At 38.6% G+C, this 24113-nt stretch overlaps 1 protein-coding gene across 2 annotated transcripts in view; it reads right to left on the bottom strand.

Annotated features, from left to right (window-relative positions):
* AP1G1 (adaptor related protein complex 1 subunit gamma 1) overlaps positions 1-18132 on the bottom strand; it is a 69260-nt gene extending 51128 nt beyond the window's left edge. For both annotated transcript variants that reach the window (XM_069456727.1, XM_069456728.1), the window contains exons 1-2: positions 17664-18132; positions 3355-3558 (exon numbers count right to left, since the gene is read on the bottom strand). In XM_069456727.1, coding sequence (XP_069312828.1) covers positions 3355-3555 — 201 coding nt within the window. In that variant the 5' untranslated portion in view covers positions 3556-3558; positions 17664-18132. The remainder of the gene's footprint in view (positions 1-3354; positions 3559-17663) is intronic.
* Between the last annotated feature and the right edge of the window lie 5981 nt (positions 18133-24113).

The following is a 24113-nucleotide window of genomic DNA, read 5'->3' as shown; positions in this document are numbered from 1 at the left end:
TCCGGCAGTAAAAAGTAAAAAATAAAGGTGAAATTAGTTTTAATAATATATTTAACCAATATATCTAAATTATCATTTCAACATATGATCAACATAAAATTTATTATGTATTTTATACTCTTTTTTTTGTACTATGGCTTCCAAACACACTATGTACTTTTATACTTATAACAGCATGTCTCAATTTGTACACTACATTTTCATCAGAAATACCTGAATTGTATTTAGATTTCATAAAATTTATCACTGATAAAGTAGACTCATATTCAAGTTGTTTAAAACATATTTAAAAGTTTTCCAATAATTGAATCAAGTACCAAAAAAAATTTGTTTTCCTCAGTTGAAATAGCCACATTTCAAGAAGCCAATGGCCACATGCAGCTACTAGTTACTGTAATGAACAGTGCATCTAACAAATAAAATGCCATTAAAGGGTGACTGTTGTTATAAATTAAATGAAAATGGCACTGTGATTCACACACACAGGTGAGAGAATGCAGATATGAATCATTTTGTGGGCATACGATAAAGGTAATTCCAACAGGTGGGGTACCAAATTACTGATATGGACAGGATGGTGACTCATTCAAACAGAGGAAACAGAATAAGAAACTTAAAATTATGATTCCTACCTAGTCCCACTCAGAAAAATCTTTATTTTTTTGAACCAAAATTTTAGAACAGTTTGAGTATTCACATTTTCCACATAAGAATTAAATGTTTTATCAAATAATTACGTCTCAAAACACCCCCCCCAAATGCCACCCAGATAGGCCTAGGAAGCATATGCTATCTAAACATATTATAGAAATGAATCTTAGGAAATATATATAGAGATCTTTTACAAAATGAAATATCCTCCAAAGTCTTAAATCTACTCTAGGATTTAAAATTCAAGAGTTTGTCTTTAAAGAACTCCTTGGGAATATGTAAATGTACTGTTTCCAAGATGTTAATAGTGGTTACTTCTGAGTGGAGACATTAAGAGTCTTCCCCCAACTAGACTATCTTTTATTTTTATAGCCCAATTCCCAATATATCAGATTTCTGTAAATCTAGCCCAATACTTAAAATCAACCAACAAGAATGTATGGGCAACTATTTGCTTTATACTATGTCACTACACCAACAGTCCTCAACCTTTCTGGCACCAGGGACCAGTTTCATGGAAGACAATTTTTCCACAGACCAGTGGTGGGGATAGTTCCACGATGATTCAAGCACATTACATTTATTATGAAGTCAAACCTCTCTGCTAATGATAATCTGTATTTGCAGCCACTCCCCAGTACTACCATCACCGCCTCAGCTCCACCTCAAACCAGGCATTAGATTCTCAGAAGGAGCGTGTAACCTAGATCCCTCACATGCACAGTTTACAGTAGGGTTCACGCTCCTATGAGAATCTAATGCCGCTGCCGATCTGACAGGAGGCGGAGCTTATGCGGTGATGTGAGCGATGGGGAGCAGCTGTAAATATAGATGAAGCTTCACTGGCCTACAACTCACCTCCTGCTATGTGGCCTGGTTCCTGATAGGCCACGGACCAGCACCGGTCTGCAGCCCGGGATTGGGGACCACCGTCATACATTATATGGATAACCACTTTAATCAATTTTTGATGTGGTAAAAGCTTTTAACTTGAAATATTAGTGCCTCAGGATGTAATGCCCCTCCTATCTGTATATGAATGAAATACGAAATACATTTCAAAGAATGTACTAGTTGCATTTTTAAAAACCGTTTGTGATATATGTGAAAGAGAAGAATGCTATTACTACACTAATTCTATTCAAAACCAAGTATGAATATATTGATTAAATAGCTCTAGTTTTTACCTGCCCCCCTTCTTCTGATCCACTCTCCCTTTCTTCTGATATTAATACCTCAATTTTTCTTTGGGGAACTAATACTCTCCAACTCTCAGTCACATATTTCCAAAGAGGCTGACCCCACTTCCGATCTCAAAATAAGCATAAAACTAACCCAAGTGAACCTGAAAAGATTCAATCCAGTACTTTTTTGTTTTAACTTGAGGGCAGGAGATCTCTTGCCACGGAAGTTACTGAGCTAAACAGAAAATAAACCGAAGGCCAGCTTTCCTGACAAATTAAATATATCAGCCAAGCTTGGACTCACACCTTTAATCCTAGCACTCTAGGAGGCTAAGGCAAGAGGATTGCTTAAAGTCAGGAGTTCGAGACCAGCCTGAGCAACAGCGAGACTCCGTCTCTATTAAAAATAGAAAAATTAGCTGGGTGTGGTGGCGTGCACCTGTAGTCCCTACAGGGAGGCTGAGGCAGGAGGATCTCATGAACCCAGGAGTTTGAGGCTGCAGTGAGCTATGATGATGCCACTGTACCCCTGACTGGGCAAAAAAGCAATACCCTGTTTCAAAATAAATAAATACATCAAAATATTAACAATAGTTATCTTTAAATAAAGGAAATATCAATATTTTTCTCCTTCTACCTAGTGTTGCACATTCTTTCAATTTTGTAGTCTTTTTCTTTAAAAGACTTTTAGCATATAATACGTTAAGTGAAATAAAATTTAACAGCATTAATATGAAATAAAAATCCACTATTCCCTTTTCTGTGACTAAATCCCCCTTATAAAGAAAAGCACTTGTCACTAAGAATATCATCCTCAAAGCCCAGACTGGATATATCGAATAGCATACATTTGTTTATCAGGAGGCAGACCTGCACAGAAGTTGTAGCAACCAAGGCATGAGGTAATTAGGACAAAATAGATGCAACTAATTGGCAACTATCTAATTTCTTTAATTTAAGAACATCTGTTATGAATTTTTCCATGTAACATCATGCACAGAAAAAATAATTAAGAAAACATTTAGCAAACATTTCTTAAATACTCATTATAGTCCAGGCCTTCTGGCAGAACAATCACAACCTACTGGTTAATACTGGTCAATCTTTAAACAAGCTAGCTGCCACCATCAAAACACTCTCTGATCCACATAATGAGAGATTCCCAATGGAAAGCATAACTGATGGCAATATCATACCTTCCAAGGCTGCAGCTTGCTCTCTCAATCCTCCCCTCAATTCCTCAATGATCAGACTACAAGATTATCAAAAGTACTTCCCCACCAGAAAACGATTGACACTCCCTGAGCTACAGTGTCATTCAAAGAAGAGTGCCCTTAAGCAGGAGGATCACTCCAGTTCAGGAGTTCAAGGCTGTATTGCCTTATGCACCTGTGAACAGTCACTGCACCCCATCCTGGGCAACACAGGGAGATCTTGTCACTATTAAAAAAAAAAAAAAAAAAAAAAAAAAAAGACAAAGAAGAGTACCCTTGCTAGATGTGGTCTCAGCTCAGCCTACCTGTCCAAAGTGAGCAGGGTAGCCCAGCATGTGCATATATAGTAATTTTGCCACATTGCGACATCGGTATGTGTTGTCTTCTTCTCTAAAAGATGACCGGATTGCAGCACATTCTTTCTGGATCATTTCTCGTTCTTCGGCTTGGGTTCGGGCTGTCCGGATGGTCCGGATCAGCTCCCGCAATCTGATGGGGGCTGGCATCCTCTGGATATGGAAAGACATTAAATAGAGATATTCACATTTTTCACTACCAAAACCATTCATACAACTTATTTAAATTGACTAATTTTTAAGAATTCAAGACTCGCTAAATTCAGTTTAGCTAAGTTAAGCAAAGCTTGTTGAGCTTCAGCAAAGCTATTAAACACAAACTCCTCAAACTCAGTAAATTTCTAGGAAAGGCTACAAACAAAAACATCAAATGAAGCCAGGTGCAGTGGCTCATACCTGTAATACCAGCTACTGGGGATGCTGAAGCAGGTGAGGATTGCTTGAGGCCAGAAGATCAAGACCAGCCTGGGCAACATAGGGAGACCTCATGCGTGTGTGTGTGTGTGTGTGTGTGTGTGTGTGTGTCATTTTCTTTCTCTCTCTCTCTGTGTATGTGTGTGTGTGTTTGTGTGTTATTTTTTTTTTAAGCCAGGCGCAGTGGCATACACCTATAGTCCCAACTACTTGAGAGGCTGAGGCAGGACGATCACCGGAGCCCTGAAGTGCAAGACCAGCCTGGGCAACATAGTGAGACCCCATTAAAAAAAAAAAAAAAAAAGAGTTAAGTATTAAATTAAGCAAAATAAGACACAGAATACACTAATATATCAAGTCCATCACTAATATCAAAATACTTCAGGAACTAAATCAACCCAAATCTTTACTCAACTCTTAAAGAAATAAGGAAAGGCCTATGCTTAACCTTAGAAAATACAGCTATTATATTTTCTGCTAACCTGCTGTTAAATGCTTAAACACAACATAGCTCAACAAAGTATCAGATAAATATAATCACAATCATACTTCAACTCCACAAAATATGAGAGATTAAGAGAGAAGACCCGGCCGGGCGTGGTGGCTCACGCCTGTAATCCTAGCACTCTGGGAGGCCGAGGTGGGCGGATCGTTTGAGCTCAGGAGTTCGAGACCAGCCTGAGCAAGAGCGAGACCCCACCTCTACTAAAAATAGAAAGAAATTATATGGACAGCTAAAAATATATATAGAAAAAATTAGCCGGGCATGGTGGCGCATGCCTGTAGTCCCAGCTACTCGGGAGGCTGAGACAGGAGGATCGCTTGAGCTCAGGAGTTTGAGGTTGCTGTGAGCTAGGCTGACGCCACGGCACTCACTCTAGCCTGGGCAACAGAGTGAGACTCTGTCTCAAAAAAAAAAAAAAAAAAAAAAAAAGAGAGAAGACCCATTTACAGATTAAAACACATCTAACAAACAGTAATCATCTTTGTACATTGGATATATAATACTTTGAAAATGTGATGAGGAAAAATAATAATAAACCCACCTCAGAGAAAAAGGTGTTAGTGTCATGAATAGCATTTAAAAATAAAACACATACCAGGCCCTGTGGCTCACACCTGTAATCCTAGCACTCTGGGAGGCCGAGGCAGGATGATTGCTTTAGCCCAGGAGTTTGAGACTAACTTGAGCAAGAGTGAAGCCCTGTCTCTACTAAAAATACAATAATTAGCCGGCTGTCATAGCACTTGCCTATAGTTGCAGCTACCAGGGAGTCTGAGGCCCTTAGAGGATCACTGAATCCAGGAGTTTGAGGTTGCAGTGAGCTATGATGACACCACTGCATTCTACCCGGGGCAACAGAGTGAGAGTCTGTCTCTATAAAAAATAATGATAAAATTTTAAAAAGCAAAAGATATACACTAATAAAGGACCTGTAGACAGCCAAAACAGTCGTGGAAAAAAAAGAACAAAGGTGGAGAATTTGTACTAATTTCAAGAATGACTACAAACCTACAGTAATCAAGACAATGTGGAACTGAATTTAAGGACAAACTAAGAGAATAATGGAACAAAATGGAAAATTTAGGAAAAGACACACACATATGTTCAAATGATTTTCAACAAAGAAGCCAAAGTTATTAAATAGGAGAAAGATATCTATATGGGGGACAAAAAATTGACCTCAAACCTAACTTCACACTTTACACAAAAATTAACTCAAAATGAATCATAGACATAAAAGTCAAAGCTAAAACTAAAATTAACCCAGAAAAAAATACAGGAGAAAAATCTTTGCAAACTTCGGTTAAACAGAAACTTTGCACACAAGCATAAAGTATTAAAAAAAAAAACACTTAATAAACTAGACTTTATAAAAATGTAAAACTTTTGCTCTTCAAAAGATGCCATTATGAAAATAAGGCAAGCCATGGAAAGAGTAAAAATATTCACAATATATATCTATCAAGGGACTTATACTCAGGATATATGTTTTACAACTCAACAATAAGCCAACTGTATTTAAAAATGGATAAAAGAAAAATATTAAAAATGAGTAAAAGATTTGAATAGACACTTATCAAAAAAAGATATATAAATGGCCATAAGCACATGAAAAGATGCTTAACATCATTAATTAGCAAGGAAAGGCAAATTAAAACCATAATGAGATTCTGCTCCATACCAGTAGCATGGCTAAAATTAAAGACTGGCCATACCAAGTGTTCATGGGACTAAAAATGGTTCAACTATTTTTGGAAAACAGTTTGGAGGTTTCCTATAAACTTAAACGTACATTTAGCATATGATTCAGCAAATGTACTCAGTGTTTACCCAGAAGTATTTACCCACGAGTAATGAAAATATACATCCTCACCAAGACGTGTACATAAATGTTCACAGAAGCTTCATTTATAATTGCCAAAAACTGTAAATAACCCAAATGTCCACAAACAGGTGAATGGATAATGGTGTATCCATATAATGGAATACTTCTCAGAATAAAACAGAACCAGTGTTACACAACATGGGTAAACCTCTGGCCAGACTAGACTACAAAAGAAAAAAAGAAACAACACAAATTACCAATATCAGGAATGAAAGAGGGGATTATCACTAGAGATATGGAAAGGATAATTAGGTAATACTATGAACTACTCAATGCACATCACAACTGGGTATCCATATACAAAAGTGAAACATAACCTAAACCTAACTCAAAATGGATCATAGTTCTAAATGTAAAATGTACAACTATAAAACTTTTGGAAGACAACATACGTGAAAACCTTCATGACCTGGAGTTAGGGAAAGAGTTCCTGGATATTTGTTACACCAAAGACACAATCCATAAAAGAAAAAAAATGAGGGCCAGGCGCAGTGGCTCGCCCCCGTAATCCTAGCACTCTAGGAGACCAAAGCGGGCGATTGCTTGAGCCCAGGAGTTGAGGTTGCAGTGACTGACCTACGATGATACCACTGCACTCTAGCCAAGGCAACAAAACAAGAGCCTGTCTCACAAAAAAAAAAAAAAGTCACCTAATGGCAAGGGAAGAAACAAAAATAGCATCAAAAACAAACAAACTAATTAAAACCCATATATAGAGGAAACAAGTAGTTAAAAAACATAGAGGCATGTATTCTCCATACCTGTAAGAGTAGGAAATTGATAAGTATTGCATTTATTGAATCTTAAATGTGAAAAAAGGTCTTATCTAAAAAAATGACTTGTCCTTTCCAAAGTACACAAAATAAAGGCTGCTCACCATCAGCTATGGGGAATACGCAGTCAGGACTTAACCCAGTCTGCTCTTTTACCTTGCACAAATAACTTTCTCTCTACTTCAGAACCCACACTACCCACTGTGAGCTCTGAGCTACAGACAGCCAACAACAGAACATGTAACCAAAAAGCTGGAGCTCCTGCTGCTGCTATATAGTCATTCTTCCCCCAGAGCTAAGGGCATCTGGCCTCTAAATCTAAAAAAAAACCCTAAATTTTAATTTTTCAATAATAAAAATCTCCCCCTTTTCTATCCAACACAAAGATTGTACTTGAAGAAGGCTTTCTTGCTGAACAATGAGACTTTAAAGATTCAAGTAAAGGAATTAGATTTCAATTAACTTTCTAACACATTTTTTTGCTTTCTAACATATCTTAGAGATACTCACTGTCATTAAACTGACTTAAGCTGGTTTTTCACTGCCTTTGTGTTTTTGTAGTTTTCTTTCTTTTGGGGGAGGGAGGGACCGGGAAAATACACATCTATTTCCCCCATATGAAGACATGTGTTCAAAGAAGGGAAATGGCCTACGAAGTGAAAAAAAGGGGAGACCAATGTTAGCACATCACTGTTTGAATAGCAGAGTAAATCAGAGGGTGGGTATTTTGATCACTGGAGAAGCAAGCACCATTGTGGGACAAGGACTGCTTTTTCATCAGGTTTCACCATGGCCTAGAATGATGAAACACTCAAGATTATCCAACTTGTCATGGGTCACACTTCACAAAAAAATTTAAAAAAAGAATATCTAACTTTCTATGCTTTTTGTTTCAGGCTCACAATGCAACTTCCTGATCATTACATGTCCTCCCAAGGAAATCAATTCCCAAGTACCTCCATACAAGGAACATTGTGCTATGGAATGCAGACACAGATAGACACAAGAAGAAAACCATATCCCCCTTGTGAATTACTACATCTAACTTACAAACCACTACAAGTGATCGATCTGAATCACCTGTAAGTGAACTACTAAAATGCAGTTTCTGTATCTTCAAGGCTAAGGAACAGGCAGTGGAACGTGTGACCACATGGAGTTACCAACACACTCTGTCTAGGCAGCCAGCGGGCATCCCCCTAAGAGGTCTTAAGTTCATTTCTCCCTAAATTGACACAGTAATTACACTAATCTTTATGCTTAATTACCCATAACCAAAATTCACCAAAACTCAAATTTTAAAAAAATAGATGTATGTAAATGCAAACATGCCTACTGAACAATTCAATAGCATTAAGATGCATGAAAAGCAATAAAGCCCAAGTAAACAATGATAGGTAAACAAGAGAAATATCTATTAATAATTTGACACTAATAAAATAAAAAGCAATTTTTCACTCTCCCAACCCTAATGCTATTAACAAAAACATACTAAGGTGTCCTCAATTCAAGAAATGTCATCAAATTCCCAAAGCAAAATTTTAGAGTTTTTGTTTTGGAGGGGTTTTTTGTTTGTTTGGTTGGTTGGTTGGTTTTTTGAGACAGGGTCTCACTTTCACTGCGACTTCAAACTCCTGGGCTCAAGCAATCCTCCTGCTTCATCCTCCCAAGTAGCTGGAACTAAAGGCTCCCACCACCACATCCGGCTAATTTTTTGTGTTTTTGGTAGAGCCTGGGTCTCGCTCTTGCTCAGGCTGGTCTCGAACTCCTGAGATCAACTCCAGAGCTCAAGCAATCCTCCCACCTCAGCCTCCCAGAGCGCTAGGATTACAGATGTGAGCTATCATGCCCAGCCCAAAATTTTAGTTTTTTAAAGACATGTCCCAAAGGGTATAATTAATGTTCAGGGAAGTTATCTGTGCTGTTGTAAACCATATGCCTTTTCAACTTCTATATATTTTCTGACATCTTTCATGTAACAGATATGTACAACTTCAATAATAAAACTTGCTTTGGGCTGGGTGCGGTGGCTCACACCTGTAATCCTAGCACTCTGGGAGGCCAAGGCAGGAGGACTGCTCGAGGTCAGGAGTTCGAGACCAGCCTGAGCAAGACCGAGACCCCATCTCTACTAAAAATAGAAAGAAATTAGCTGGACAACTAAAGATATATAGAAAAAATTAGCCAGGCATGGTGGCGCATGCCTGTAGTCCCAGCTACTCGGGAGGCTGAGGCAGTAGGATTGCTTAAGCTTAGGAGTTGGAGGTTGCTGTGAGCTAGGCTGACGCCACGGCACTCTAGCCCAGGCAACAGAGCGAGACTCTGTCTCAAAAAAAAAAAAAAAATTGCTTTGAAAATTTGAACAAATTAACAAAAACTACAAAAATGAATAAAGCAAAATTAAAACTTTCAAACTCATCTCAAAAAGACTTACCTAAGGGCATTTTTCTACAGAATAACAAGTAGAAATATTAGAAAGTTATGTAATACTATATTAAATTTTCCCTAGCATATTCTTCATCCAAGTTCTATTAATTCTGGATACAAAAGGGGGGGGGGTAAGAGGGTGTCCACAGATAATTAAAGGTCGTACAACACTCATTTATACAAGTTTCTGGTACTAATTAGTTAGAAATGGAGGGTAGAAAGTCCCACTGATAACAGTGTCAAAATAAAATACCTAGCAATAAATTTAGTAAAAAAGGTACAGGAACTACGTGAAGAAAACTATCAAATCTATAAAACATCTATTGAAAAACCTAAAATTAATTTGAACAAATGGAGACACATCATAACAACAAAAAATTATCATTAACAAATGTCAGGCCTCCAAAATTAATATATCAATCAATACAATGTAATTCCAAGCAGTGGGCTTTTTTTGAGTTTTTTTCTGAACTCAAAAGTATTTTCAATCCATACAGATAAAAGAATAAATACTTAAGAATAGTAAAAAAATGAAAAACTATAGTGATAGGAACTTTTCTTCATAGAAAGTAACTTTCTAGCTATCAGTTACCCAAAACAGTAAAAAAAATGGTAAAGGAAGAAAAAAACAGAACATGTGAAACTGGAGAAAATATGGGACCTTAACATATAACAAGGTGCCTTTTAATTCATTGAGGAAAGAATGGTTTACTTGGTCCTGGCATAAGTGGCTCGCTATACAAAGGAAAATCACATACCCCCCACCTCACACATCATGTAAATGTTAACTCCAGATGAATAACTATATTAATGGTTAATTTTTTTAAACCACAATATTAAAAAGAATATTTAGGAGAACATTTCCATATTCTTAGTACGGAAGGAACTTGTCTAAGACAGTTTCAGAAGCCATAGAGGAAAAGAGGGACATTTATGACTATTTAAAAATGTCTGTGACACAAATGAGGTTAAAAGAAAAATGAAAGACAAGAAAAATACATGTGCTATATGACAAAGAATTAATATTCCATAAAGTGCTCCTACAAGATAAGAAAAGGAGAAAAACAACTTAAGAGAGAAATGAAAAGGAAATCCAAATGGTCATTAAGCATATCAAGTAAATCTAAACCCAGTAATAGGAAAACTAAAATTAAGACAAAACTGAGACACCATTTATCATCCAGCAGACTAGTAAAAATTAGGTATTTACATCCAGCGGTTTAATGATATGGTTACTGCTAATAGGGGTGAAAATTATGACAACCTATTTAGAGAGTAATCTGTCAATAACATTTAAAACACATTCCTCTTAACCCAGAAATCCCACTTTGGAGACTCTAGTCTGTAGAAATAAAAGCACCAGCAAATACGGTGACATGTACATGGATATTTATTGTAGCACTGTTTACAGTAGCAAAAATCTAGACACAAGCTAAATGTCTATAAGAAAATAGCTGAATAAATTATGGTACATTCATGCTACAAGACACAACAGCTATTTAAAAGTTGCTCTCTCAATGTACACCTTAAGGCCGGGCTGGGTGGCTCACACCTGTAATCCTAGCACTCTGGGAGGCTGAGGCATGAGTGCTTGAGGTCAGGAGGCCAGCCTGAGCAAGAGCAAGACCCCTGTCTCTTCTAAAAATAGGAAAAATTAGCCGGGCATGGTGGCGTGCACCTGTAGTCCCAGCTACTCAGGAGGCTGAGGCAGGAGGACTGTTTGAGCCCAGGAGTCTGAGGTTGCTGTGAGCTAGGCTAATGCCAAAGTACTCTAGTGTGGGTGACAGAGCTAGACTAGTCTAAAAAAAAAAAAAAAGAAAGAAAGAAAAATAAACCCTTAAAGCCAGGTGTGGTGGCCTACCCCTGTAATCCCAGGACTTTTGGACCACAAGGCAGGAGGATCACTTGAGGCCAGTAGTTTGAGGTTGCAATGAGCTATGATGAGGCCATTGCACTGTAGCCTGGGCAAGAGAATGAGACCCTGTCTTAAAAAAAAAAGAACAAGATAGAATTATATTTACTGAAGATGATAATGTTAAGAAACGCTTTTTATAGAGTAATATAAACAATATGATCTCTCTTTTGTAAAGGCAAAGATTTCCCATATATGCACATTTATGTTAATATATAAAGTCCTAAGTATGGAGAGAAATACTGAAGATACTCACAATCTGGTAAAATGGTTGAGGAGTAATAATGCAAAGGGTTGTGGAAATTAGCAGCTTTCTTAAAAGAATATCTTTCCATTTTTTCACTTATTACAATGGACAATTACAAAAAAATCTCACAAGGATAAAAGTATATCATTCAAACACAAAGCCAGGTGTAGTGGTGTGTACCTGTAGTCTCAGCTATTTGGGAGGCTGAGGCAGAAAGAGCGCTTGAGCCCATGACTTCAAGGCTGTAGTGTGCTATGATCATGACTATGAACAGCCACTGCATTCCAGCCTGGGCAACATAGTGAGATCGTGTATCTTAACACACGCACGCACGCACATAAAATGGGGGAAAATCAGTAATAAATCACTGAACTATCAACATATGTCCATTGTTGGGAAAAAGACTGAAGTTCCCAACTTACTCTTAGTTCCTCAGTATAATGAATTATATAACAGATATTCGAAATAAAGAAAAGATGGTAGGAAAAGCAGATTTCTTTGCTGTCACTTGACGCTCTTGCTGAGTAAATCACAAACAGAAAAAGGTTAATGTCTATTTTGGAATTAAATATTTAAATACTCTAATGCTTTCAAAGATAGGAGACAAGATTTTACATGTTTTCTAAAACTGAAAATAAACTTCAGTGACATTAACGCTACCAGCCACAAGTAAATGGCTTGCAGTAGAATCCTGTAACTCAATCAAGGACCCTGACTGCTTTTGGCTCTAGCATTGACTAAATTACCATATGTCAGAGTACCTGAACAATTTTCCCAAATTCCTATCTTTCATCTACTCTACCCAGTAACTACTAAGTGCCAGGCACAGTGCTGTGTGCCACAGATACCATAAATTAGATAGTTCTCAGAAGCTCAAGGAAAAAGAGACTATTCAACAAGTACTAAAAGGTGCTACACCCCTATGCCTGTGGGTAGAGAATATGCCCGCAGGTAGAGAAGAAGGAAGAATGGGTTCACTAGATAGAACAGAGAAAGAAAAGCTTTCCAGATATAGGCAGAACATGTACAAAAAGAATGAACGGTACAGTTCAAGCCATGGGGGGGGAAAAAAATAGAAAGATCAAAAAAAACAAAGAATAAATAAAAAAATTATATAAAAAAAAGAATGAATGGGTATGGAGTATTCAAGGAACAGCAGAAAGTTCAGTGTGTGTGTAAACGAAAATGATACAAACAAATGCTAGGAAAATCAAGGTGTAAGCTACTTCCTCATTCTACTTTCTTTAATAATCAACATCATTTATTAAGCTTTTATCATGCAAAGTTTCTAAAGAAAACACAGAGCCCATGCTCTCACTGGTGGAGAAAAATACACATTTTAAAACATCAAATATATTGAGTACTACCACAATAGTAGGTTCTTTTTTCTTACAATAAAGATTTTTCTCCTTCAATAACAATACCAAAAACCTAATATCTACAAAGATTCAATTAATTTTATGCAGTGTGCCTAATTATTTTCAGCTAGTTTTCCCAACCAGTCATCTCAAACCAATATTTTCATCATATTTTAAAAGTATAACGATTTCAAATTTTTCAAAAAATGGAAGGGAATCAATCTTTCATGCAGATTTGTTAACAAAAAGAAATTTTTAAAAATCTTTCCTTTTCTTCAGCTTAAAAGTGAACAATTTCTCAATAGTGAGGTTTAGGTTCACTAACTTGAACTGTGAAACCAATAATGGAACTCCTTTTACTTTGAGTTGTACAACTGTATTATCCTTTACAAAAGTTACCTCTTACAACCAAACACAATTTGAGTATCCCTTATCTGAAATGCTCGGGATCAGAAGTGTTTCAGATTTCAGAGTTTTTCACATTTTGGAATATTTGCATTACAACAGATGAGCATCCCCAATCTGAAAATCCAAAACGTAAAATGCTCCATGTCAGTGCTCAAAAAGTTTCAGATTTTGAAGCATTTTGGATTTCAGATTAAAGATGTTCAACCTATAGTGCACATCATCTATTCTATGACAGTCTTAATTTTTTTTTCTCCACATCAGTTCCTAAGCAGACAGTCTTAATTTAACCCAAAGGATTACAAAAAGGGGAGTGCAAAAAGTTATTTCACAGTTCCAAACATCTAAGACCACGTTTTTCTCATATTTGATACTCCCAGGAATCTGTAACTTTAACCTCAAAACCAGACAAACTGAAAAGTCTAGGATGCTCAGTGTAACACACACAAGCTGGAGTTTGCAAAGCAACTGCCTATCAAGTTACACTGCGACTATTGTACTCTATCCGAGAAACGGGGAGAAAAACCACTTGTCTTTAAGATGTCTTTAATTATTCATAAAGTACAAAGGTCACATGTATTTTCCTCAGCTTTTAAAAAACTTTTTCCTTCTAAACCTTAATTTTTCACTAACATTTATAACTTACTAATTTTATCTCTCCAATGGTATGAGTAGGTTTTTAAAAAAAGTTAAACTTCCAAGTACCTAGTGAAAAAAGCATTTCTTATTTCAACCGTTTTATCCTAAACCTTGTCCGTTTATACTAAAGTGTCAGCTAATGCTGACTCAACAAGTTTTCCAAGTGTGGGGTTCCCCCCGCCACTCAGGACACTTCAAACTTTGACAGGTTTCTTCTAGTAACCAGAATGCAGAATTAAGTGCTTTATGTTACTCTTTCAGTTAAGAAAAAAAAAACTTACATGTATTTTCAAGATAAAAATGACATCTCTTTTCCCTTTTCTCTTTTCTGGCTTCACTGAAATAGAATTTTCTACACAAAAAGGCAACCAGAAAAATCCTAATATGTTCTGACAGAGATATGATTTTCAAAATCTATAAGCCAAGAAATACAAGAGGTTATATAAATATGTATGTTCTCTTAATTTTAAAATTACTTGCTACTTTAAAAACATTATCCTGCATTAGAAAGCGAATAAAAGTAACAGATGAAAGAAAGCCAAAATCAAGAACCAAAAACAATTCATAAAGCAAAGAAAGACTAAATTACAAGCACCTAGCCAGGCAGGTGGCTCACAATTGTAATCCTAACACTTTGGTAGGCTGAGGCAGGAGGATCAACTAAACCCAAAAGTTTGAGACCAGCCTGGGGAACACAGTGAGATGCCATTTCTACAAAAAATAGAAAAATTAGCCAGGCATGGTAGCATGGGCATGTAGTCCCAGCTACTCAGGAAGCTGAGGCAAGAGGAGCCCAGGAGTTTGAGGTTGCAGTGAGCTATGATGACGTCACTGCACTCTAGCCCCAGCAACAGAGACTCTGTCTCAATAAATAAATAAATAAATAAATAAATTACAACAGCTAAACAAGTTGCTGCTATTTAAAGCAAGGTAATAATTTATATTTTTCTGAAATTAAACCTAAATAAGAGTTTTAAAGTTTTGGTATCAATTAAGTCCTGCTGCACACATTAAATTTAAAAATCCTCATCAAATGCAAATAAGGAGATTAAGCATTGTGAAAATCTGTTCTGGTATGTAGATTCCCAATTCATTTTTAATTAAAAATAATCTTTGGAAAATATTCAACTTTTGATATTTGTATGATTTAGTTTTTATAAGTCATAAAAAACTTGGGTTTTTGCTTTTGTTTGCATACCACTGACTTTTAAAACTTTAAAGTAAATACTGGGGTGAAATATCACCAAGGTGTTTCCAGCAATTTCTGTATTTTATAGTTTCACTCTAAAATTTGCCCTCAAATCTAGAAATATCAGTGACAGACCAGATCGGAGAACAAGCAAATGCTCCCAAAAGAAAATGAATGGAGGCCGGGCACAGTGGCTCACACACCTATAACCCTAGCAATCTGGGAGGCTGAGGCAGGAAGATTGCTTGATCTCAGGAGTTCGAGACCAGCTTGAGCAAGAGTGAGACCCAGTCTCTATGAAAAATAGAAAAATCAGCCAGGTGTGTTGGCCTGCACTTATAGTCCCAGCTACTTGGGAGGCTGAGGCAGGAGGATTGCTTGGGTCCAGGAGTTGGAGGTTGCTGCGAGTTAGGCTGATGCCACTGCACTCTAGCCCCGGCAACAGAGCAACACTCTGTCAAAAGAAAGAAAGGAAAGAAAGAGAGAGAGGGAGGGAGGGAGGGAGGGAAAGGAAAGGAGGTTTCCTGAAGACTAATGTTAATTAATTCAAGTGTAATGCTCAACAACCATAGACAAAGTAGACATTTGTATATGTGCTGATCAATCCACTAAACAGTACTTTGCCAGTAATTTGTTAAACCAAAAGGACACTTTCCACAAGTGAATGCAAACTACTTAAGAATGAATGACATTTAAATATCAGCACATTATAATATGAAATGAACTGCACTGAATAAAACCTATCTGATAGCTCTTCCAGAAACTGTAAGGGGCTACTTAGTAAATCACTGAGCATTCCATAGGTGTCCATTGTTTGACAGCCCTTAAACCAAAAGAGAAAATTCCATAGCTTCAGAGTAATACACACTCAAAGAACTAATATCTAATAATAACCAATATATTTTTGAAAAAATGTCCTTAAAACAAATAACAAGAACACTGAGTATTTACACTGAAAATATTCCGTCTTCTCCTGAGACAGCACATGACCTGTACAGAAATTTACCTACAGACTCATTTCAACAGCCAGATAAGAATAATACATCTATACGTGCTTAGCAATATTAAAAGATTTGACTCAGTTCTAGTAATTAAATTTCAGCAGTCACTATACTGTGATTTCAAAAAAGTTATTTCTCTTTTGCTGATGTAAAAACCCAGGCTGAAATGAATAGGGGTGATTCAATCATACTCACCCAACTTGAAATGCAGGAGATAACCAGTGCATGATTGTGAAATGCTTTTTATTCAAGCACAGTAGATTGCAAGCATACTTTAAGAGTAGAACAAAAGCGAGGAGATTACGGGTACCTCCAAGGTCCGTATTTTTCAAACTGAAAGTTAAGGCGTATATAGTCCAACAAATATTACGGGGAACAGTGGAAGTGAATACTTAAAATCCACCTATCCCCAGAAAAACCCAATACATTAAGTCAATACACGTATTTTTTAGAATCAGTCAGCACAGATCACTACCGTACAAACACCTGAAAGTTAAGATCACTAAGGAATCATTCCTCTCTTCTGTTAACTAATCACTATAGCAGCCAAACTCTCCTTTCTACCTACGTCAAATTAATATTCTCCACAGGCAAATTTCCATGCTCAGGGATGTATAATACCAAGAAAAATACACCAGTGACAATAAGTACCAAAAAGCTAAATGTACAGCACAGGGCAGGAATCTACAAATGAGAAAACATTTGACAGCTCCCGCCCCCTAAAAGTCATTTAATGTGCTTTATAGACATTTACCGCTGAAGTACACTCTGAGCGAACGGTTCGACGGATCTCCCACACCAAGCCCTAACACGGAAACACAACCAACCGTCCCGACTCCTTCAGGCAATCAGGAAGATCCAGAAGAATTATTAGAAACTGATGTCCGCAGGAGCAGGAGTTTGGGAAGGGTAAACAGTGTACTCGCAGGTAAGTTTAAAAAAAAAAAAAAAAAAAGAACACGGAAAATTGGTAAAGAAGTTGGTCGGAAGGTTAGAGGGAGGCGAGGCCGATGTCCGGTTCTGAGAGGACGGCATTGCAGGGGCAGGCAGCGATTAACTGGGCATTTGGAAATACTGAGTCCTCTGAGAGACTTGACCCGGGTACAAGATACAAGAACGCTGATACGTGGCTCAGAGAAGACACGCGGGGGTGGGGCCCGCCCCGCTAAATCCCAGGCTCCCTGAATGAGCCCTCAAAGGAGGATCACAGCCTGAGAAAGTCAATGGGTTCAAGGAGGCCCGCACCGGCCGGGCAAAGCCACCGCACGGAACGCCGCTGTACGCGGAACCTGCCGGTCCGAGGCCTCGAGGTCGGCCCTCAAGAAGTCGGAGCAGCCCCTGGGGCTCCGGGCCCCTCCTGGCCCAGCCTCTCAGTCCTCTCTCCTCACCCCCCACAGCCTGAGACCAGACCCCTGGGACTGACAGGAAGCTTCCGGCCGAGCGCCCGCGGCAGCGGCGGGGCAAAAGCAGCAATATGCTCTCAGTGCCGCCAGTGACACTCACCGGCCCGAAACCTCGAATGAAACCAGCAGCTCCGGGGGCGGCGGCAGCAGTGGCAGCAGGAACCGAACATCCAAAATGGCGGCTCCCTCGGCCTCACCACCGCTACTGCAGGCGGAGGGATCCTTAGGAAGGAAGGAGTTTTTAACTAACTTCACACACTATTGCAGAAACTTCGGTCCCTGTGTTCACCTCCTGGTTGTTTCAGCGTTGCCACACTGCAACTTCTCGTGCCTCCCCTCTCGGGTTATCCAAGAACTCGGACCCTGCCGAGGACTATTTGCCAAGGGGGAAGCGACTTCTCCTGGCAGAGCGACGCAAAGCGTAGCAAGAATCGGGGCTGTCACTGATGACGCGAGACGCTGCTGCCGAGTCACCGCTGCGATGAGTCTGAGCGAGAAAGATCCGGCCGACCCCGGAGCGGACGGACATTGGTTCCGCTTGGAGGTGTGGGGGGTGGGGCTAGGTTACCAGGAAGCGGTGAGGCCACCTGAAGAGGGCGGGACTAGGTAAGGTAGCCAAGGAAGTGGGAGAGGCGAGGCAAGGTGGGGGCGGAGAACCCAGCCAGGCTAAAAGGTCTTGATCCAGGAGAATCCCAAACTCTTTCTCTGTCGCCTTTGAAACTTTAACTTTCCCTTCACTTTAATTTCAGAAGAATGCTCCGAATAGTCTGGGATTCTATGGTTTTATGGTATCTTTGCAACATATTTTATGAAAAGAGAGGAGGACTCAGAAGAATGGGTTGCAAGCCCAGTACCAATGCTTATTTATTGGACAAGTCACGAACTCTCCAAGACTTCGGTTTCCTCACATACAAAAAGAGAAGATTTCTGTATCCCCCATAACAATAAGATGAAATAAAAAAAAAAAAAAGAGAGAGAGAGAGAAGATTCGGACTGATGATACAAAACCGCTTCCAGAATGGACTCTCTGTCTATGTCTCCATGAACTAACGGCCAGAGCGAAAGAAAGTCTAACCAGACAGTTCCTGGCTAGATAAACATCTGACACAAATATTTTCCATGCCAATGTAAAGAGGGCCCTGGTATCTTGGTCCATTTAAAGGAAAGGTGACCTACCTAGACTAAAATCCTTCAGATAGATTAGCAACAACACGATAAAACACAGCACCAAGCTGGATGCCAAAGAGAACCAAACTAACCACAAATCTTGAGTTTAGGACCTGAGTGTCACAGCCAGGAGTTTGCACTTTCTTCCTTAAACAGTCACTTTCATGCAGGGATGTCAAAACACTTTACAAAAATTGAACTAGATAGGCCCACCTGTACAGTTTTGTCCTTGAACTAATGGGGCTTGCCAAGTGGCTGAAAAGAAAGGAGGGCGAGGGCTAGATAATAATTATCACTTTTATTGTTAAATATTGCTATCACATTATTCACAAAGCACTTTCATTTGTATAAATCTAATTTGACCCGCTGGACAACCTTCTGAGTCAGAATAGGTAAGCATAAGTAACTTAGTTTTACAAATAAGGAGACAGGTTCAGAGAAACTGGCTTGCTAAAAGACCCATGTACTCTCCCCTACCCCACTGGGGTTCTGCTGTAGGGTGCCCATCTTACAAATTAAAAAATAGTACCCACCATCTACCCCTACCCCACCACTCTACACACACACACACACACACACACACACACAGTGAAGTCAACCCAGAGCAAATGGTTTGGAGAGCACAATGCTCATGGAATTCATTCCCTCCGCCATACGACTGTGCGGCGCAGCCCAGGATCACGTGGCTAATAAATAGTGGTTTCATGCCATAATGCAGATTATATACTCTGAGGTATAGCTATGAATGGAACACATGCAAACTCAGTTTGGGATTTCCATAAAAGTAAGAAGTTTGCAGGTTGCAAAGCAAAGCAGAGTTAGCTGCAGCACTCCATTTGGAACGTCATAAAAATTGCTTAGAGGTCAAATTTAAATGTTTGTGAACCACAGAAGAAAAATTAAACCGTTATCTTGAAGAGGAGGAAAGAGCTTTTTCCTACAGTGCCAAGTGGCAGAACACTAAAGAGAAAATGGCAACATTAAAAAATGTAAACCCCCTCCTGGTATTTTTTTTACTCCTGTTTCTCTTTGTTTATAATTACCAACCCCCTCCCCCAGGAATTGAAAATTAAAAGCAATTGCTCCAATATATAACGTAGTCACATTATCTTGGGATTTTTGGTTTCTGTGGCTAGTGATTAAAGTTTAGGAAGGCTTATTCTCCATCTTCTCAAACATAATCTCTATTTCCAGATAAATAAATTATGGCACATTCATAAAAAGAAATACTATGCAGCCAGTAAAATGAGATTACTACCTCTATCTTTATTGTCATGGGATGGCAGACTTAAAAACAATCTTATATAAAACAATGTCATAAAATGCAGTTGTAAAAATTATATATATATATATATATATAGAAAAAAGTTGAAGGACAAAATTAAAACACAAAAATGGTTATCTTTGAATGGTGGGATTATAGAGAATTTTTACTTTCATTGTGCTTTGTTTGGCAATGAGCATACTGTACTTTTATTTGAAAAAAAAAATCTGGATAAGACAATGCATGTTAGGTCCGGAGCCAAGGGAGAGACACACGAAGTCTCATGTGTAGCAAAATGCTGTTTATTTTTGAGCATCTGGGTGCAGATGAGTGTAGGCGAAAAAGCGTCCACCCCGAGGGAGGGAAAGCCTTGGGTTTTATAGAGGGTTTTTCTGGGGGGAGTGAGTACCACTTGCAGAGTAGGGGAGGAGGGTAGCTTCGTCTGAGTCCTTATCAGGGGGTATAGGAATGCCAGCGTGGCTGCAGCTTTCTGTGGTCAAAGTTAGATTTATAACTTGGACTCTCCAGACTCCTGTGGCTTTTGTTTCACAGGCTTTAATGATATTTTTCGAGTTTCCACCCGGAACAAACCTAACAATGCAGTTTAATGGATTTTTGTTTTTAAAACAGCAACAACCTGAGAGGATTAAACAAACTTCTACGAAGAGATAATGCCTGGGAGAAAAGATCATTATTTTAATGGTTTTGTTTATTATTGATAACTTGCGTGCTTCAATTTAACAAACAATAACAACAAGAAACTAAACAGAAGGAGGCATTGGCCAGGAATCAAACCACTTACATTCCAGTTCCGGCTTGATTGAACTCACTGTGTGCCCTGAGCAAGATGTTTAGCATCTCTAGGCCTGTTTACTCAGCTTTCCAGTATTTATTTATGTCTTTCCTGTTCCAAAGTGGATTTAAAGTGACTTGTTGTCTAGAAGGCATCAGATACATGAAAGCACTTTGAAAAATATAAAGCATCATAAGAATAGAAGTATAAAAACTTTTTGTGCCACTTCACAATTCAACTAAAGCATTTATTGACTGCCCACTATAAGTAACAGTAGTACATTGTGTCTTACAATTTACAAAAGCATTTTCATATCCATTGATTCATTTGCTCCTTACACACCATGAGCTTATAAACCATGTAGATGTTACAGCACGACACTTAAGAGTGTAGGTTTCTGGTGTAGACTACTTGAGTTTAAAACCCAGCTCTTCCTTTATTATGTGACCTGAAGCAAGTTACTTAACATCTCTGAACACATCTGAACCTCAGTGTCCCCATCTGTAAAATGGGGCTAATAGCAACAATGCCATCTTAGGGCTGGTGTGATAATTAAATGAGCTGATACATTTAAAACTTTTAAAACAGTGACTGACACATGGCAAGTGTTCAATAAATATTAGGTCTCTTTAGGATTAATGTTATCATCCTCATTTTAGAGATAAGGAAACAAGGGCTCAGAACAATTAAATGATTTGTCTCACTTTCCTATAGCAGAGACTGGACTCAAATCTAAATCTTCCAACTCTGAATTTGTCTTCCAGCCCATATAGCAATCATTCAGTAAATATGCTCCCTAATTCTTTCCACTATGAGACACTGTCCCGGGTATACCAGAATCTGTAACAGACATTGCAAAACTGACTCCCCTCAACCCCAAGCCAGGCCTGGTGGCACATGCCTGTAGTCTCAGCTACTCAGGAGGCTGAAGCAGGAGGATCATTTGAGCCCAAGAGTCCAGGAGTTCAAGTCCAGTCTGGGCAACATAGTCAGATCCCATTATTTAAAAAAAAAAAAAAAGGGACTGCCCCTACCCTCCAGATAATTATAATCTCATTGAGGATAACTAGATTTTTTTTAAAAAAATCCACAAACATTAAAAAGCCAGTGACATTATTATTCAGCAGATAAATCCTAGCTCAAGAAAAGCAAAAGCAGAAAAATGAGAGGCCACTGGGAGCCAGAGCAGTGCAAGAGGGCTTTTTGGAAGACATGATGTATCTGCTGGAATCTGTGGTACTAGAATGGACCCCCTCTTTTGGGCTTAGGGATGCAGTGGGTTTCTTAAATGACTTGATTAGTATCAGCAGCTAAAGTCCATATGACCTTTAGAGCAGATGGGGAAAGCTCTCTCTAAAGAAATTCGGTCAGCACCTTTCACAAGGAACTCTTCCTGCCCCTCCGTGAGCCAGAGATTCCAGCCAAGGAGAGTGAAGAGGGCACAGCCCTGTAGGAAATACAGTGACGTGAGTCAGAGGCGACTCCACTGGCCTCTTTTGTTATCGTTTGAGTCACACGAATCTATAAATAAGCCTGAAAGAGAGAAATTAGTCTCTCTGCTGTTGTTTGTGTAATGTTTTCACAAAAATCATTTTTCACTATTCTTTTAAGCACAGTTCCTGATCACAATTTATCCTGGACTGAGATAAGGGTTTAGGAATTAATCCTTCAGGGATGACAAAAGCTAGAAATGATGTAAAAATTAAAATTCCAACAGCCAACTCCATACACTCTTTGACCTCCTACGAGGAGCATTAGGAAATCTACGATGTATTCCCTCAAAGTTATTCTTGGACTGTAAATGATTCTATATTATGTTGGCACCTTTGGAGAGAAAACCTTGCCCGGTATGAGACTACAATCAACTCAAACCCCAAATTGAGGAAATGAGAAGACAAAACTGAGATCACCAGAGGAGGATGCACTATCCAGAAACAGAACAGGACTCATTTTTTTCTACTTAAGTAATTTTATTTTTTTAATATGGGCACCACTGAGCCAGGTGAGGTGGTACACACCTGTAGTCCCAGGTACTCAGGAGGATCCCTTGAGCCCAGGAGTTTGAGACCAACCTGGGCAACGTAGTGAGACTTTGTCTCAAAAAACAAACAAACAAAAAATGCGGGCACTATAATTTGCCTAGAAGAATCTATAGTAAATTGTTTTTGTTTTCCTGTAGGTACACAGCATCATCTTTTTTTCTCTAAAATCAGCCCTACACTCCATTGTGCAATGCATAGTGTACTGGACTTCTAAAATCAGCCCTACAAGTGCTTAAAATTAGCCTGGAAAGTCCAAGAAGCGTTGGGATATCCACAGTAACTGGGGCAGCCAGTTCCTGGTGCCCAGCTCAGGGAATGCCAAACTCCTTCTCCACCAAGCCGTTCACACATGCCAAAGGATGGCTTAGGATTCTAGCAGGTGCCAGTGTGCGGCGCCTAACTTCTGAGGAGAGGCAGCCAGCTTGTTATGCAAGTAGGTCTCTGGTCTTGGACTTGAAAATCCTCCCTCTAATTCCATATTCCTTGAATAAACTTTTTTTATGAGAAGTGGAAATTTTTTTTTTTGTTTTTTAGAGATGAGGTCTTGCTATGTTGCCCAGGCTGGACTTGAACGCTAAGCAATCCTTGCACCTCACTCTCCTGAGTAGCTGGATCTACAGGTTTCCCCAATGTGCACAGCTAAAGTGGAAAATATTAGACTGAAACATTCAAGACCAAACTGATGTTTTATAGAGAGACATTAATTTATAGGTATCACTTTCTCACATGCAGTAAGGGGACTGTAGAGTCCCCTGGACACATAAAATAGGATTCTGAAATAAAAATTCTGCATAACCAAGAATTGCATTTAAAAATTAATTTGGCTTTTTGCTGTGAGCCTACCCTAAAACTGCTCTTAAAAACAAAGCCTATTAAAAAGGAAAACAAACAAAAGCCAGTTAATTTACATAAGAAACCAAAGAAAAATTAACTTGGCCATCTTGTTTTCTCAGCCTCTCTTTTATCCAGTCTCACAGAATCACTACTATTTAGTCCACTAGAACGTAGAAAATTATAGAAACTGAAAAGTAAACTACTATTATTGAACACCTACTAAATGCTAACGACCTTTACAAATATTTCTGTTAATCCTCATTATTATACCCATTTTACAGATGAGTAAGAAGAGACTCATAGCTAGTAAGTGGCAGAGTCTAAATTTTGAATCCAGGCCCACAGGATTACAGTGATTGCCTGGCAACACTCCTCTCCTCCACTCTGTATTTGTACATTCATTTTTAAGATACTCATTTTTTTAAAGATACTTATTTCTCTAGTTTCTTA

Source organism: Eulemur rufifrons, chromosome 23 (genome assembly GCF_041146395.1).
Source record: "Eulemur rufifrons isolate Redbay chromosome 23, OSU_ERuf_1, whole genome shotgun sequence".
NCBI lineage: Eukaryota > Metazoa > Chordata > Mammalia > Primates > Lemuridae > Eulemur > Eulemur rufifrons.
This window is presented reverse-complemented; position numbering and strand designations above follow the sequence as displayed.